Source organism: Antechinus flavipes, chromosome 4 (genome assembly GCF_016432865.1).
Source record: "Antechinus flavipes isolate AdamAnt ecotype Samford, QLD, Australia chromosome 4, AdamAnt_v2, whole genome shotgun sequence".
NCBI lineage: Eukaryota > Metazoa > Chordata > Mammalia > Dasyuromorphia > Dasyuridae > Antechinus > Antechinus flavipes.
In genome coordinates, this window is record NC_067401.1 from 89,391,406 (window position 1) to 89,409,572 (window position 18,167).

Genomic DNA, 18,167 nt, shown 5'->3' on the forward strand with positions numbered 1-18,167 from the left:
GGGTGTGGGTATGGGTGTAGGTGGGGTGTGGGAGGAAGTGATAATGGGTTTAGTTTGGATATTTTGAGTGTAAGATATCTATGGGACAGTTAGTTTGAGATGTCCAGTAGGCCATTGAAGATTAGAGAATGGAGATCAGGAAAGAGGTTAGGACTAAATAGATCTGGTAGAACTGGGACTAAGTCACAATCCCATCCATTGCCATGGACCATCTTAAAAATTACTTTAGTTTGTTTCTTCCTATGCTCTCAACAATAAATAATTGATGTTTTAGGTGAAAAAAAAAAAAAAAAAACTTTCAAAGAAAAATTCTCCCTTAAGGATTATCTGTTTTAATGTTTAAACTTATATATGTAATAAATTTCCAAGCTGTTTTATAAGAGTATGTCATCTACACAAAGAATCTCTGACCAATTATCACTTTTTCCTAAATTAAACCATAAGACTAAAGAAGTACTTATGGGAAGATCTTTCTTTCTTTATATTGTCAGTATATAATCCATTTTTCCACTCACTTCTGGATTGAGGAAATAGGGGCAATGGAGGTAAAAAGTCAACACATGTATAAATGACTAAACCACAATCTCAACTCCAATGGCTCTATCATGTTATCCCATATGGAAACAATTGAATGAAACAGAGCTATGCATGAGAAAACAGTATAAAAATTTTGACACAGATGCCCAACCCAATGCAGATTTCTTACCCCTATTCAGGGTGAAATTTTAGTGTTTTCCTTCTATGTTTTATGAAGATAATAATTTGTCAGATGAGTAGGAAACACCTATTTAAAGTCCGAAGAGATTTCTTTTTTTTTTTTCTTGGAGCAGTGAAAGTTAGTTTGATTATAGGAAGTTCAGCAAAAATATTATGAGCATTTTCCCAAATGACATGATACCACCTCACATTCGATTGCTTTTTTCCCCCATTGAACCTAGTTGCATTTTAAAAGTTTTGCATTAGCATATAGATAACTGGTCTTGACAAATTAAGAAGACCTATATTCAAAGGGCCTAAGGATGCAGTTAGAATATTTGGCTCTAGAAATATCATTTAACTTCTGAGGGCAATGTCTAAAGACTATGTGCTGCAAATTGTGGTTGTTCATGTGTGTGTGTGTGTGTGTGTGTGTGTGTGTGTGTATTAGTTTGGCTGTGTGATTACACTGATATAAGAAACTATAGATGATTAACTTCCCTACACCAATACAGATTATAAACATATTATTGATTTAAAGAGAATATATGCATACACACATATACACATACCCAATTTTTTTTTCTTAAATCAGCCCCAAGAGAAAAGACTCTTCATAATGAACTCCATATTAATATTTCAACAACTGATCCAATTCCATCTCAAACCTGATACAATACTTCCTCTGGTATTACTCTCCTAATCCCCACTCAGACTGTCAAATTGGGTCCCTAGAGAGCAACTGATAATTTCTCTCCTCTAGGTTCAAAAAGAAACTTTGAGGAAGAGTTTATATAGCTCAAAGGACTATAGCTCAAAAATTCCAACTTGTCTGTTCCTCATTGAATAAACAGTTCATGGAAATTGTCAGCTAGAGTCAATTAATAGCTCGGTGGTACAGTGGATAGAGCCCTGCGCCTGGAATCAGAAAGACTAATCTTCATGAGTTTAAATCTGGTCTGAGACCCCCTAAGCCATTCACTTAACCTCTATTCCTCATCTGTAGAATGATTTGGAGAAGGAAATGATAACCACTCCAGTATCTTCTCCCAGAATACCTCCAAATAGGGTTATAAAGAGTCATACATGATGGAAATGACATAATAACAATCACAGAGATATACATAAACCAATTCAGGGTGCAATCTTAAACTTATAGAATTCATGTGGCAAAGGGAAATGCTTAACTCCTGATTGGATAGAAGTCCCGTTCTCCTTTTGTGAAGTGCTCATGCAGTTTCCCTAAGGTATATGGTAGATACCACTGGGTATACCATGACTAAGTTCTAACTAGTTCCAAGTCATTATTAGTCTGAGGGAGCCCAGATTTAAACTAGATGAATTATGGGACTATTATAAGAACCTATGCATTTTAGTGTAAGGCTTAATACCTGAAATACCTGGAAGTTTTCCAATCCAAGCCAAAAGAAGTTTGTTTCACCAGATTTCTCCTTTCCTTCCGTCCTTCCTTCCTCCCTCCCTTCCTTCTTCTGTTCCTTCCTTCCTTCCTTCCTTCCTTCTTTCCTTCCTTCCTTCCTTCCTTCCTTCCTTCCTTCCTTCCTTCCTTCCTTCCTTCCTTCCTTCCTTCCTTCCTTCCTTCCTTCCATCTTTCTTTCTTTCCTTCAATACTTCCTTTTGTGTAATCAGAATTTGTAAGGTCCTGAGATCAATTAGCTAAAAAAATCTTCAGAATAGGTCTGGGGTTTCAGCTTTGGGACAAAGTATGCTGAAGAACAACTTTCCAGGTCAGTTAGTCTGTTCAAGTCCAAACAAAGGACTAGTTAAGTACTTACTTTACATAAGGCATGGTGCTAGGGTTAGGAATAAAAGAGAACAAAATAGATGCTGTCCTTAAGGAACTTACATTTTAATGAGCTATATAGACAAATGCAAACTGAATATTCTGGGGCCCAGAATAAATCTTAGAACTAGAGTTACTCAAATTGGATACACAATGATCTGCAAGATTGCTTAAACTCTGTTTTGCATTTTGGCACAGGGGACAACTAGGTTTATCTTTAGAATTATTTGTAACAAAATAATTGAGTTCAGAACTGCTATGTTGGATTTCTTGCAATGCATTCTATTCTGGAAATGACTAAGTCAAATTTATATTCTCCATGTCTACATGGGCCATTTCATAAAATAATTCACTGATAGATACTATAGTATTTATAGTATGAAAAAGAAAATCCTATGACATATTAGAAATATAAGGAAATCTATTATCACCTTCATACTTATTTCTATTGATAATATTTTTGTTATTATATCTAGTCCACATCAGATCTGTCTCATCCTTACTCCTAGTACCTGGATGGCATGTGGTGGTATTTATTCTTCTTTCCTCTCCTCATTTTGGATTTTCTAAAGCATTCATAAAAATAGCATCTAAGCTATTCTTTCATTTTAGGAGCACATTTACAAATTGATGAAAAGTGATTCCTACCCACGTTTCATACGATCCAGTGCCTACCAGGAGCTGTTACAGGCAAAGAAAAAGGTATTGGTCTTTCTTACCATTTTTTTTTTAACTTCCCTAGCTTTTGGTATTAATTAGTCCAGTCTCCTCTGCAGGGTCCACGCTGCTAGGTATGTGGTAGGTAGACTAAAGCTCCTGGCCAAGAAAGCCTTTTCTATTTTTGCAGGGTCAAATAAGTTCTTTTTTTCCCCCCTTTTCCTTTGTTTTTTTTTTTTTTCCTTTTATTTGCTGCATGTATTCATATATTCCAAATTTTATTATAAATTCTTATTTTTAATTTTGCATGAATCTTCTATTTAATTTAAGGAAAAAATGAAGAGTCACTTATCAAAGAGAGAAAAAAAATTCTCTAAATGCCTTCTTTTAAAAGGGCCTTTCTTTCATTACACTGGTCCATTATTTACTTGGGCATAGATCATATCACTTAAAATGGACTGGGTGTGGGATTTTTTGCCATTATTCTCATCTCAAATTTAATAGTCCTTTCTATGAAATATTTTTTGGTCAGATTTTTACCCAGTTCGATTATTCCCATGTTCCAGGTATTTACAATGTCTGAAAGAATATAGACACACTAGCAGTAAGACATGTACACAGTGAGCAAAGGTGAATTAAATCATGTTAGAATCATTCAAGCCTTATATTCATTCTCAAAGTCCTAATTCTCTCTAAATCAATGGAAATATTGGAAATAGGGGCAGGGTTGGATTAGGAATATCATACCACCTTTCAGTTTTTAAGAGTTTGAAACATTTTATACTACACGAAATGAAGATATTTTCTATCAGGTCATCTAAAGCAGGGCTACTTATACAATTGAGAAGAAATTTCATATATTAATATTCTAGATGACCATCAGAGATAGTCTTGATAGTAAAATATTGAGAACTTCTGGACTGTTGCTTATCTCCAGAAGTCTATAGACCAAACAAATGACAGTATAGTAACATCTGACACTGGCTTCATTTTTCACTATTCTGATTTTATTCTTATCACACTCATTTTATGCATATGAGGAAATCTTTTCTTTTTTAAATTGCTAGTTGCAGGAAAAAAAAAAAAAGAATAGAAAGTGTTTCATTAGTGACTCTCTACTAGTACTCCCCTTGATTTCTTATATGACATTTTTGTTGCAGCCTTGCATTTCATCATCTTTTTATTTTCTGCTTTTTTCTTTTGTTTTATTTCTTTTTATTTTTGCTTTCTTTCTTTTATGGACCTTTCTTTCTTTTCCTCTGCCCACCTATCCCTCTCATATCCCAAGTAAGTTGGGCAACTCAATGGATCGCAGAACATCTTTTGAGAAACTTGCACATATGTGGTAAGTGTTTTATCCTGACAGATTAAAGATGACTAAGTCCAATGAGATATCCTCCACTCCCAGCTTCACCCCTCACCTTTGTTCTATTGATGTCACAACAGATGAATGTGTTACGGTTACACAAATTTGGGATTTCATGCTTCCCTCTAAGCTTCCTTTTCTGTTCCATCTCCCATTGCCTGGTGGGGACAAGATGCTACAAAAGGAAGATGGTGTGTTTGGGCTTTGGATGCTTAAAGAAGCATGAAATAGGTCATACAAAAAGGAAGAATACCAACTCTTTCTTTCTTTTTTAGCAAATAATGGAAAGACCTAGGAGGGCTCCTTTATCTTTTTCCTCATAGTTGTGTCTGCAACTCCCTTCTAAAAAGAACACATGTTTCTATCCTGTTTTTCCCTCATATTGGTCTTTCTGAGAGTTAGACAAATGAAAAGAGTCTGGTTTCTATATCTTTCACATTTGTCATTTGTGGGAAGAATGACCTTTTGAATGGCTTAAGGAAAAGCTTATATATGAATGCTATTTGGTAGCAGGATACAAGCCCTTAAAATGCCCCATCAATATGATTCCTCTATTCTTTATTCACAGAAGGATGTTGGAAAATATTGCATCAAAGCACACAGGAAATCAGTCACTTTCCTGCCAACATTTTCCTATTCTCCCCCATGTGTTTTGGTGATGTCCTTGTTTTCAGGATTCTTTTTGGATCTTTCTGACCTGGTGTAAGCTCAAACTAAAGCATTCAACACATTTATTTTTATAGGGCAGAAACATCCCTATTTTCCCATGCCATAAAAACTGTACACCAACACTGAGGGCCAGCACTAACCTGTTATGAAAAGAGGTAGAACAATCTTGGTTTATACTCAAGTTTGTCTGCATTGTCTGTTGAGTCGTGCAGTTAGTTCCATGCTGCTATGTGCTTGTTGTGGCTTTTGCTGTGATGACCAGTTCAATGGAGCTCTGTGTGTGTGTTGAAATGGAAGTTGATCAGCTTCAGCAAAGATCATGGTTTTTGTTTTTAGTTACCCTAGATGAGAATAAAAGTCGGAAGTGGGTGGAGTGGGAACAGGTCACCTTTGTGAATTACTGGCAATGTCCCCATTGTCAGAGTATCTAAAAGACTTTAAAATGGTAAGTGTTAAGAGCATGTAAAATAAGATTGGGAGACAAAAGGCCTAAAATCTGAGATAATCTAGGGATAATCTGTACTCTGATGCAATTTAAATTTCCAATTCCTCCAATAGAAGCCTTGACTCAGGCCTAGATTTTTAGTAATCTCAGGTCACAATCTGATTGTAAGGCAAAAATAGAAAAAGTACTCCAAGTGAGGGGAAGATGTAGAGATTGAAAACAAAGCAGTGAATGCTATTTGAAACAAAAACCCCAAGTTTTTGCTTGATGGTGTGGCCATGGCATGTTGCACTGTGATTGTGTGTTGTCCAAGAAGACTGTTTCATATCAAACATTTTCTAATCTAATGATCTTTGAATTTTGTCTCTGAGATTGTGATCAAAGCACTTAGCATGGGTAATTGAAAGTCATAGTAGATCTTGAGGTGAAGAAAAAAGGAACAAAAAAAAAAAAAAGAATCCAATGGTTCCTACCCCATCTCTTTACAACACATATGCAATACCCAAACTTGACTATAATGCCCTACTCTTACCCAAGTTACTTTTTAGACTTTGCAAGAGAATTAAATAACAAATGAAGAGAGGAATGAAATGTTTCATAGTAGTTTGCCCTCGCTAATAAATGGATAATTTGGACTGGAATTAAAAAAAAAAATTAAAACAGATATCGAAGAGAAGGGGAACCACTATCTCTCACACTACCTCCCAAGTAACACATTGGTTAATTTTATTTAAATTAACCATCTGATCATTAACATAACCAATTGTTATGTTAATGTTCTTTCCTAGTTGAAGGTTAATGTTTTTCTACTCAGAGGATTAAAGGATTTTTTGGTACATTGGAGATCTACCACAAATCTATGGTGTTAAAGCTGTTATGCATTCCTGTGTATATTTTGCTCTAATGGAAATACACAAGAGATTTTCAGGATGATGGGAGAATACTACATGATTTTTCATTTTCCTCAACTGGTTATTTTAAAAATCAGTATTTTTATTGGATTTTAGGGATGTCTCTTCAGTCTATAACATATAAATTTATTATTTCCTGGAGGAAATTCAACAATATGAAAAATGTATGTCATAAATCATTGAAAGAAAAAATAACAGTTATCTCCATGGAAGTTCATTTTGAATTCATAAACTCAGTATTCCTTCTTTCCAACAATCCTCCTCTTTGTATTGCTTTCTTTTCCTTTTCTTCTATTTTTTTTTTTGTCTTCTATCATCATGATTTGCTTTTAAAGTTAATCATTTACTATGTGGTATGATATGTAGCATTTTTTATTAAAAGTATGATATTATATAATAATATGATATTCATGTGTGATATGATGTAAAGCAGTTAGCATTGCATAGTGGAGAGAGTTGGCCAATGATTCAGGAAGATCTAGGTCAAAGCCCTGGATTTTTTCTCTGAAAAGGCCTAATGTGTGATCCTGTTCAAAAGAGTTAGTTTTTCAGTTTCCTAGACAACTTTCTAAGACTAAGGTATAGAGAAAATACAGAACTAATTGAATCACAAGCAAAAATTTACAAAATGAAACATTATTTAGCAAAGAAAAAAAAGATGTGTGGGAATTTACACATGAGAATCTGTCCCTCTACTTTTCTATCAATATTTATTATTTTCTTTTTCATCATCTTAATGAGTAGAAATATGGTCTTTTTCCATTAGACTGTAAGGTTCTTGTAGGTAGGGACTGTCTTGCTTCTTTTTATATCTTAAGTGCTTACAACAGTGCATGACAAAGTAGATTCTTAAGAAATTTTTATTGACTGATTGACTAGAGATAATTCCCAAATCAATATGTCCAGCACCATCTCTAATCTCCTGGACAAAAATTATGCCAGGATGTCTCAAAGTTATCTTAGTACAATATATTCTAAACAAAACTTTACATTTTCTTTTCCAGATTTCTTATTTCTCTTTTTCTGATCTTTATAGACAACCAGCTTCTTTCTAACCTTACGGCATTGAACAAACTCTTAACTCTTTTGAACTTCAGTGTCTCTATTTTATATTCTGCAGATATGCTGTAAAGAAGGTGCTTAGTAAGTCATAAATATAAATGTCATATGAATATGTTATTTTGTCAGAGAAGCTATCTCCTAAGAACAATCTAGAGCATATATATTATTCTGATTTATATTTCTCCATATATAAATTCTATTTCTACAAGTTTTTATTAAGTGCTAACTGTATGTTATATGAACCAAAGGGAAGAGTTAGGTCCCAAGTTAAGAAAAGAGACAATAATTTTTCCTTCCTTCTTCCCTCCCTTCTTCCCTCCCTACCTTCCTTCCTTCCTTCTTTCCTCTTTCCTTCTTTCCTTCCTTCTTTCCTTTTTCCTTCCTTTTTTCTTTCCTTCCTTCCTTCCTTCTTTCCTTCCTTCCTTCCTTCCTTCCTTCTTTCCTTCCTTCCTTCCTTCTTTCTTTTCCATTCTTTCTCCCTCCTTCCTTGCTTCCATTTCTGGATATAATTCTCCTATCCCTACCAGTGACCATTCTCTTGAAAGAAAGAAAAACAATTAAGTAAAACAACTGACAAAGATACGATACCCAAGAATCCCAACTGAATCTCCAACTGAAGCAAGATAGTGTGTTTCCTTAGTTCTTTAGAAATGGTCTTTTGGGGTAAGTTTGTGCACTAGTGAATTCTACTTTGCTCCATCAACATTCTTTCTTTATTTGTTTTTAAAACACATTGCTTTATGAATCATATTGAGAGAGAAAAAATCAGAACAAAAAGAAAAAAAAAAAAAACATGGAAGAGATAAAAAAAAAAAAGATAAAAAGAAGTGAACATAGTATGTGTTGATTTACAGTCTGTCCCCATAGTTGTTTGTTTTTGTTTTTGTTTTTGTTTTTTTCTGGATGCAGATGGCATTTTCTATTCAAAGTCTGTTGGGATTGCCTTGGATCACTCAATCACTGAGAAGAAACAATTCTTTCATAGTTGGTTATCACATAATTTTGCTGTTACTGTGTACATTGTATTCCTGGGTCTGCTTGTTTCACTCATCATCAGTTTGTGTAAATATTTCCAGGCTTTCTTAAACCATGTTCATCATTTTATATAGAATGATAATATTTCGTTACCGTCATATACCACAACTTGTTCAGCCATTCTCCAAGTGATGAGCATCTACTCATTTTCCAATTCTTTGCCACCACAAAAAGCTGCTACAAACATTTTTGAACATGTGGGTCCTTTTCCCTCCTTTATTATTTCCTTAGGATACAGACCTAGTAGTGGCACTGCTAAATCAAAGGGTATGCACAGTTTGATAGTCTTTTGGGTATCGTTCCAGACTGCTCTTCAGAATTTTTGGATCATTTCACAACTCCACTAACAATGTATGAGTGTCCCAGTTTTCTCACATCCCCACCAACATTTATCATTATCTTTTCCTGTAATCTTTGCTAATCTGACAGGTGTGAGGTAGTAGTTTTTAGAGTGGTTTTAATTTGCATTTCTCTAATCAGTAGTGATTTAGAGCATTTTTTTTATATGACTGTAGATGGTTTTAATTTCATCATCTGAAAATCCTTCATATCCTTTGACCATTTAACAGTTGGGGAATGACTTGTGTTCTTATACATTTGACACATTTCTTTTTATATTTTACAAATGAGACCTTTATCAGAAACACTGGTTTTAAATTTTTTTCCCCAGTTTTGTACTTCTTTTTAAATTTTGTTTGTTTTGATTTTGTTTATGCAAAAACTTTTTAGTTTAATGTAATCAAAGTTGTCCATTTTATTTTCTATAATGTTCTCTAATTCTTCTTTGGTCATAAAATTCCTCCCTTCTCCAAAGATCTGAGAGACAAATTATCTCTTGCTCTCTTAGTTTGCTCATGATATCACTCTAAATGCTCAAATCATATACCAATTTTGACCTTATTTTGGTATGGGGTGTGTTCATTCTATCAACTATTGCAAATACTTCTCCTTTTAGTTAACTACTTGTCTCCACCAATTCATCCTCCTCATTAAAGTACCAAAATGATTTATCTTTATCTGGCCAAACCAACTTGTTACTCCAGTAATAAAAATCAATACTATCATTGCCTCTTGAAGGAGTATTTCATTTGCTTGATAGTAGAGCTCTTACTGATTGGCCAGCAATAAATCCCTACCCAAGATTCACTTAGTCATTATTTGGGCCTCATTGGCTCAGTTTTGGCCAAAAACCCTGGGAGTCTTCTCCTTCCAAACTGATTCTTTTTTGAAACTAAGAAAAAATGAGACCATTTTTTGGCCTCATTTCTTACCTAGATTTAATCACCAAAAGGCCATTGCCTCAATCAAACTGAGAGCTATCAGAAACCTTAATTTAAAAAGTCCAAGGTCTCCCACTGCATCCAGGTCCATCTCTAGTCATCTGATTTCTATCTTGCCACTGGATTCAGTGTTATTATATTCGCTCAAGCTACCTCTAAGCACTTGATATTTTTCCAATTGTTTAGATCTGACTTTACTTGTGTGGAAAGTATTTTGTAGTTTTGCTTATATAGTTCCTGACTTTCCCTTGGCAGATAAATTCCCAAATATTTTATATTATCAACAGTTATTTTAAATGGAATTTCTCATTATATCTCTTGCTGTTGGATTTTGTTAGTGAGGTATAAGAATGGTGATGATTTATGTGGGTTTATTTTGTATCCTGCAACTTTGCTAAAGTTGTAGATTATTTCTAATAGCTTTTTAGTTGATTCTCTGGGGTTCTCTAAGTATACCATCATTTCATCTGCAAAGAGTGATCATTTGATTTCCTCATTACCTACTCTAATTCCTTTAATCTCTTTTTCTTCTCTTATTGCCAAAGCTAGCATTTATAATACAATATTGAATAGCAATGGTGATAGTGGCAACCTTGTTCACTCCTATCTTATTGGGAATGATTCTAATTTATCCCTATTACATATGATGCTTGCTGATGGTTTTAAATAGATGCTACTGACTATTTTAAGGATCTTACTTTCTAAGCAAAAGAGAAGACATCTATTGGGAATGGAATCCAAGGAAAGAAATTTTAACTGAGGAGTCAAAAAAATGTACATGGAATCATAGGGAAGCTAGGTAGGGGTGGGAGAACAGAACTATAGGTTTATATTAGAAGGCTCTTACTACCACCACTTCAGGGTGAATTCTGGATGTCTAACTTAAAAGATATACTCAGAACCATGTTATAACCCACATCCTCTTTCACAAATACTATCACAGAATTTTTCAATTCAACAAATAATGGTATCAAAAATAAAGCTGAAAAATTCTTCTTTTTTAAAATCCATAGCAAGCTTTTCTTAATGTCATATTATCACAATTTGCCTTATTTATTTTTGTGTGCAACTTATAAAGTTTCACACAACTTTATTTTGAATGGCTGCTACTAAGGCCATGCATTTTTTAAAATATGAGTTTAGCACAACAAAAGTGATAATTAAACATTCAGAAATCTTGTCAGTGATGACAGACTTTCCCACATCATATCCATTCTTTCTTCTCTTATTTCTCAAAGGAAAAAGTTGCCTTTTCCTTTACATTAGCTGTGTCTCTGTTTGTAACTTTGGTCCTATTTCATCCTGTCTCATCTAGAAATTTGCTCCTTTTGATCACTTTGTCTCTCAATTTTCAGTTGAAAATATTTCCTTCACTTTTGCTTACAAATATATTCACATCTTATATAACTCAAGGACAAACAAAACAAAACAAAACCACCCTCCAGTAGACCCTACCATTTCTTAAAGCTGTTATCTTATGATTCTCTTCCTTTTCACAGTGAAAATCAATTGCCCACAATTAAGAAAGTTGGATTAAAAGAAATTAAACAGATTAGTTTATGTGCTTTATTGGTCTTAGTGCTGAATATCTATGCTCTTTTTTGGTTACTGTTTTTTAACAAACATTATTATTGTTATTATTATTATAAGAATTTTAAGTAGATAAGGATTTGGGAAAGGAGAAAGAATAAGCATTAATTAAGTGCTCAGTAGCACTTAACAAGCCCTCTGTTAAGGATTGCACATATATTATCTCATTCAGTCCTCATAATAATCTTATGAGTTAGGTACTATTATTATCCCCCTCTTGCATTTGAAAAAATTGAGGCAGACAAAAATTAATTCACTTGTCTAGCATCACACAGCTAGTAAGTTCTTGAAGGCTGAATTTGCACTCAAGTTTTCCTGACTTCCTGAATTTTAGCATTACTCCCCTGTACCAATTTGATTTTCATTCTTAATTTCTTCATGTGTTTAGTTGTGCTAATTGTTATAGGATATTTGTGCTAGAAATTTCAGTGTCATATTTCTTTGTCTCAGTCACCTATTCCAAGTCCCCATGCATGATACACAAAACTTTTTTTCTTAAAAGGGTGTTTTATAAATCTAATGGTATGTTTCTTTTTTTCTATTTTTATCATTTTTGTTTAGTTTCATATTAGTAGTCTGAAGCATACTTTGAAAATAGATAAACAATAAACACAGAAAAACAGATATAAGTATATGTACTCCCAAAGCCATTTCTTTAAAAGTTTGGTGGGCCCAAAAGATTACTATGCTAAGTTAAGTTTGTCTTATTTATGTCATCTATTTTGGCATTTCTCACCCCCCCCCTTTTTAAGTCCATGTCTAAGTGTCCTCAAAATGTGCCAAAAATAATAAACAGATTAGATTACTCATAATTTTTCAACAAAAAACAAACAAAACAAATAGGACTCGTAGTAATTCCTGGAAACTGAAAATCTCCAAATTATATTGGCTTCTTTCTTGGGAGTAAAAATGATTCAACTATTCATTATTTTTTCTGGTATACTCTGACTTTTCCAAATCCAGGTTTGGAAATCAAAACAAATAAATGAAGATTTTTGTTTAATTGATTTTTCCATTGGAAATTTAAAAAATACCCAACATATCTATCTTTGTGATTACAATTCAGAGAATTACTGCCATTCTTTGAAAAATTTATCAACTTGGACAATATCATAGTTTTAGTAATTGGTTCTTTATTTTAGATCTCTTCTGTACTCGTTGGTCAGTACTTCCAATACTCTTTCTCTCCACAACCTATCAGACACTTGAATTCTGAACTGACATGAAAAAACTGAACCCCAGATTGATTTGCCTAGAGTCATAAAGCCTAGTGTCAAAGTCAGGTTGCAAATTCAGGTCTCAGTGAGTTCAAGAACATCACTCTACCAAACCATGAAATACTGTTGTGAGGTAGAGGAAAATACAGATTAATAGCTGGAATGTAAATATATTATAGACATCTTGAAGACCAAAAGAGTTTTGATGGATGAGACAATGGGGATTTTCCATCACCAAACCAGTACTATCTTATTAATGGTTATAGTCTTAGAGTATTTGTTTGATCCTATATTCAATGCTTTTTAAACATATTGTGGTAATGTAAGACAATGGCATTTAAGTGACCAAAAAAGAAAATTTAGGCACTCTCAAACAAAACCAAAATAAACTTTAGAATCTCTTGGTTCCTATGCCTAACCTGGAGCTAATAGGCCATTCTGAGACCCTTACTAGATTACAGCATTCTGTGGGAAAAATTAAAGAGTATTATTAAAAAAAGAAAAAAAAATACTAGCTAAAAGACACTTTCATCAAACTGTATAGATACTTACAACTATAGGGAGGTGGTTAAAGAATAAAAATATTCAGAATAACTGAATTTACAGGATTTTAAGTTGAAAGAGATCTTACCAAATCCTTTAGTTTAACACCTTTGTTTTTTGAAATGAGGAAACTGAATTAATTTAGTTAGCATTTATTAAATACCTACTATGTATTGGGCATAGTATTAGCCACAAAACATAAAGAGACAAAACTAAAATTGCCTCTACCCTCAAAAAAAGATTTAGAAGCTACTAAAATGTTCTGAAGATAGGAAGTAACTTACCCTAAATTCACAGGTAGTAAATTGGATAGCCAGGTTTCAAATTCAGAACTGTTAGCTCCAAATCATGTCTCTTTCCCCTCCACTATACTACTTTCTTAATATATTCCCTTAAGTGCTTCTAATTTCATGCCTTAATATGTCTCTCTGTACTCACTTCTCCCTGTCTGGGCAACACTCATTAATTTACCTAAACAAGCCAATAAATGGGGTTTACTAATTACTTGAATGCTGACTTCTTCCTACAGAATTCATTTAGTGCTTCAGAAAAGGAGGTAGGCTAGTGATTCTTTTCCTCACTGAGGTTATAGCTCAAAATCTACCCCAATATAATTCTCCATTATCATCATCTTGTTGGTATTTTCCCAAAGCTTAGATTTCCATCTGAGCTATTTGTTGGTGAATTATCTATTTTATTAGCTAATTACTTCTTTGAAAATTTGAAGGAATGGCTTTAGCAAGGTGTTCAGTAAAATCTGAGTACCAAGAACTTTACTAAATAGCAGCATGTATTCTCTGTCGCATTAAGAAAATGGGAGTAGTACTATTTTTTATGGGGGGATCTGGAAAACTTTGTCTTTATTTGATAGTTTTGTGGTTTGTAATGATGTTTTATGTTCAGTTAGATGCCAGGTAACAGTCTGAGGTTTATTTTGTCCTTGAATTAGTTCTATGCTTTTTTTTTTTTCCAAGTATATGGTCCATTTATTGGTCATTGTGTAACTTCCCTAGATGAATTGAGGACATAGTCTTTTGATTTCTTTCTGCTATTATTGTGAGTTCTCTTTTTTTCATATCTATTTTGCTTTGGCTCTAAAGGTTTCTACTTTCACTAAAGTTTCTTAGCCTTCAGTATTAGGAAAGAATAAGTATAAGTCATACATAATGTGCATAAACATTTGGCTAAAAATCTGTGTTATTTATAACTTTGATTTGAGAGGCACTTAGTTAAAACCACTATTAGTAAAAGCCATTGATTTTTTTTGTTAGTTTTTGGACCCAGGAATTTGAAATTTAGCTATAAAAATTCCACTCATTCTTTAGTTTGGCAAAATTGTGAAAAGATTATTGGCAGTAGCTAAATTTATATAGTTTCCAAGAAACCTTTCTGACAAATTACGGTTACCAAATTATTAAAATTTGAACAGTTTCTCTTGGACCTATAACTAAACCTGATTTCCCCTCACCCCCCCCCCCCAGTATCCATTTGAGTTTTTTTTTTTTGTTTTTTTTTAAACAGAACAAGTATCCTTGTACTTGTAGATAGTACACGTAGATATCTCAGTGAATGGAAATAGAGCTAGGAAAACCTAAGTTCAAATTTGATCCCAATCACTTACCAATTGTGTGATTGTAGATAAGTCACTTAACCATTGTCTGTCTCAGTTTCCTCAACTAAAAGTGGGAATAAAGCTATTACCAACTCCCAGGGTGTTGCGAGGAACAAATAAAAAATATATATTTATAAAGTGCTTAGAACAGTGCTAAGCACATACCAAAATACTTAATCTTTCCTTCCTTCCTGCTAGCCTGGATAGTCGTCTTTTTAAGCTTTCTTCCTTTCTTTTTTCCTTCATTCTTTCCCTCTCCAAAAACAGAATTTAGTTTTGGTTTTTTATTTTTTTATTACCTCTAAGATATATAGAGATAGAGTTTTCAAAAGAATGGATCTGACTGAGGTTAAGATATTTCTTTTTATACTAAAAGAAATGTTCTCTTGGATACATAGAATGGCATTCATTTGTTTCAGGTAGTCCTGTGATTAACACAACAAACATTTGTAACTTTCTTGTTCAATCAAATCTTTCACATCCCAACTTTATGAATTTTTTAAATGTATTTTCGTGTTCCTATGCCGAATCAATTTTTAAAAAATGTATTTACTGGTCTATCAGCATATATGGTACATTGATATCAATACAGCATCAATAGAACTTAATGAGGATCTTTAGTTTATTGAGTGGAGTCAGCTTCTGATTCTTATTAGATACAGGGCAAAGTATTTAACCTCTGCGTATCTCAGGCAACTCCCCAGAACATGTATCTCCTTAGTTCTAAAAGATTAACACTTTGCAAAAAAATCACTCAGCTTTCTAGTAATTAATATTACTCTATAAAATTATCAAATAAACTTCAGTCTAGAAACAGGAAAGTGTTTTCGTTTTGTCTTTTAATTTTTCTTCCTTGCATTATGTGGTTGTTTAAGTGCCTGGAAATAGAAGAAAAAGCAGGTTTATTTTTGCCATCCTGAACAACAACTTTCTACTATAATCAGAAGTAGAATACTTTTTGGGTCTCAGTGACTTGAAGAAGTACTTTATCCATAATAGGAAATGTGCACTTCCATCAGTTGAGACTATATACCTTGCAAGTTGTCTGTTGTTCTGACATTTCTTTTTTCCTTTTTCCTTATTTCACACAAAAACTGAAAAATTAGGATAGACCTTACTTTATACTTTGGTTTTTTCCATCTCTTATATTAAAAGCTAAGTTAAGCTCCCAAAATCTATTACTCATTGGTAGTGAGTCTTTTAACAAGAGAGATTGAATTAATCCTTATACAGGCATGTTGTGATTGTTATTGTTGTTCAGTATATTTGTTGGCAGTTCAATGTTCTTACACTTTGCTCAAATGTTTTCACTTCTAAAAATAATGCCCTTTGAGTGATGATTCCTTCTCTGTCAGCTCTCTCTCATCATATCATGAGGACATAGTAGGTGATTACATTATGTATTGCCACAGGAGTTCTGTCTCATTTTTTTTGTGTGTGTGTGTGATTAGAATGCAATATTACCTTGGCCTTCAACCTTGATTCTACCCTACAGGAAACAAAAATTCCATTCTATAAGTTATGTAGGTATCTGAATACACTAGAGCACTTTGTATTTTAGATTAATGTTTTGTAATATGAGGTTTTTAAAAATGACCGGCCTACAGACTGCCTATCTGATATTTAAAAATTACCACTGGAGGGTGTAAAATTATCTTTGGAGACAGGCAATCTTGCTCTTTCCAGTGATGAAGACTTATATGATAGGAAATGGGAAACTGATGAGATTCCCTCAAATTAGAAGGATAGTTAATTCCTTCATTTCTCCCTTTCATTTTGTGGAATAGTCAGAGCTTTAACACATAGTTTCTATCACTTAAAATCAGTAAATTCAGTCCTACCTTTTTTTTTTAATCAGATATTAAACCCATCAGTCTCAACCAACACAGATTTTGACAAATATTTGTTTAGTTGACTAGGAAAAATAAAAATATTTTTATGCTATCATCCTTTTGTTCCTAAGACAGAGAGTCTTCTGAAAAATGTCCTCTCTGAAAAGTATATCTTGGATTGTTGTATTGGATAAGTATATAATGACAAAAGCAGGCTTAGGTGTTGAATCATTGCTATGCATAAATGGAATGTTTATGGACATGTTTATGATTTGCTAATCTGTGCTGTGAAATCATCAGTCTGTTTGCAATTGGTGGGATGGGAAAGGGGGAGAGAGGGAGGGTAAATTTTGTCCAATGGCTAAAAAATTAAGCAAAGGTGTACCTTAGGGGCCCCATCTCAACCCTGGTACTGGATTCATTACTTAGGATTTCACAATGTCCCATCCAACACCAGCGGGCTGCTGCTGAACAGGTTTTCAGTGATCATGCCTGTTTTCTGTTTCTTTGTTTGTGTTCTTATCTTTTCCTCAGGGGAAATCGCTCACATCCAAGAGGTTAACCAGTCTAGTTCAGTCCTATTAAAAGGATCTACTTGTAGCATGGACCCAGCCTCGAATCATTATACACACTTTGTAGCTCACTTAGTCCCTGGATCAGAGGACATTAGACCAAGATGTTGCATGAGCAAAGGACTGGATATGTTCTCTTTTGCCTCCACTGAAGCATTACAGACTCCGAGGGACTCTATTTCTTCTCACCACTTCCAATTCCAATCTTGTCTGTTCACTTCCTCCTTCATATCAAGCTGGATCTATGTAATTCTTTTCTGCAAGTTCAAGTACAGTGAAACTTTTTTTTTGAAAGCTTCTCCTAGACACAGAGTTCATTAAAAAAAAAAAATGCAGTAAATCCCAACCTGGAAGAATTGTAAAAAATATATATATACATATATGAATAAATATGCATATGGCATCACATTTATTGAGCAGTAAATTAGCACAGGTTTCATTTCACTTATGTATTCCCAGTCAGAAAAAAAAAAAAAAACAAACAAACAAACAAACAAAAAAAAAACTGCGTCTTTGTTGTCATCTGTACTCTCTGTTAATGTTTCTTGCATTTATTTTTATACCATCTTTAAAAGAAACACCTTTTACTCCAAATGTATTAAAGTTGGTCCCTTCTCTGTAAATTTGTGTATGTTTATATTGTTGTTTTATCTTTCATTAAAAGATGCAGAATCTCGTTCCTTTTGTAACCTTGGGCTTCGGTTTTAAACTGGCTGACTAATTGTTATTAAAGTGTCTCTCACTGAGCTGCCCTGGTTTCCAGCAGACCATAGCAAATTTGCATTGGATCAAGGAATAAATCCTCAAATGTAGATGCTGAATAGATGTACTTGTCAGCTTTCAAAATTTTATGTTTCAGAGGTAGGGGGGAAAAGTCAC

At 33.6% G+C, this 18,167-nt stretch overlaps 1 protein-coding gene across 10 annotated transcripts in view; it reads left to right on the forward strand.

Moving 5' to 3' along the window:
- Nucleotides 1–17,964, forward strand: part of RGS7 (regulator of G protein signaling 7) — a 677,137-nt gene extending 659,173 nt beyond the window's left edge. For 4 of the 10 annotated variants that reach the window (XM_051993522.1, XM_051993525.1, XM_051993520.1 and 1 more), the window contains 4 exons: nucleotides 3,110–3,199; nucleotides 4,447–4,499; nucleotides 5,264–5,344; nucleotides 17,251–17,964. In XM_051993522.1, coding sequence (XP_051849482.1) covers nucleotides 3,110–3,199; nucleotides 4,447–4,499; nucleotides 5,264–5,315 — 195 coding nt within the window. In that variant the 3' untranslated portion in view covers nucleotides 5,316–5,344; nucleotides 17,251–17,964. Of the gene's footprint in view, nucleotides 1–3,109; nucleotides 3,200–4,442; nucleotides 4,500–5,263; nucleotides 5,345–17,250 lie in introns of those variants that run through there. The other 6 variants (XM_051993526.1, XM_051993523.1, XM_051993519.1 and 3 more) reach the window with 4 other exon arrangements.
- The last annotated feature ends 203 nt before the right edge of the window (nucleotides 17,965–18,167 follow it).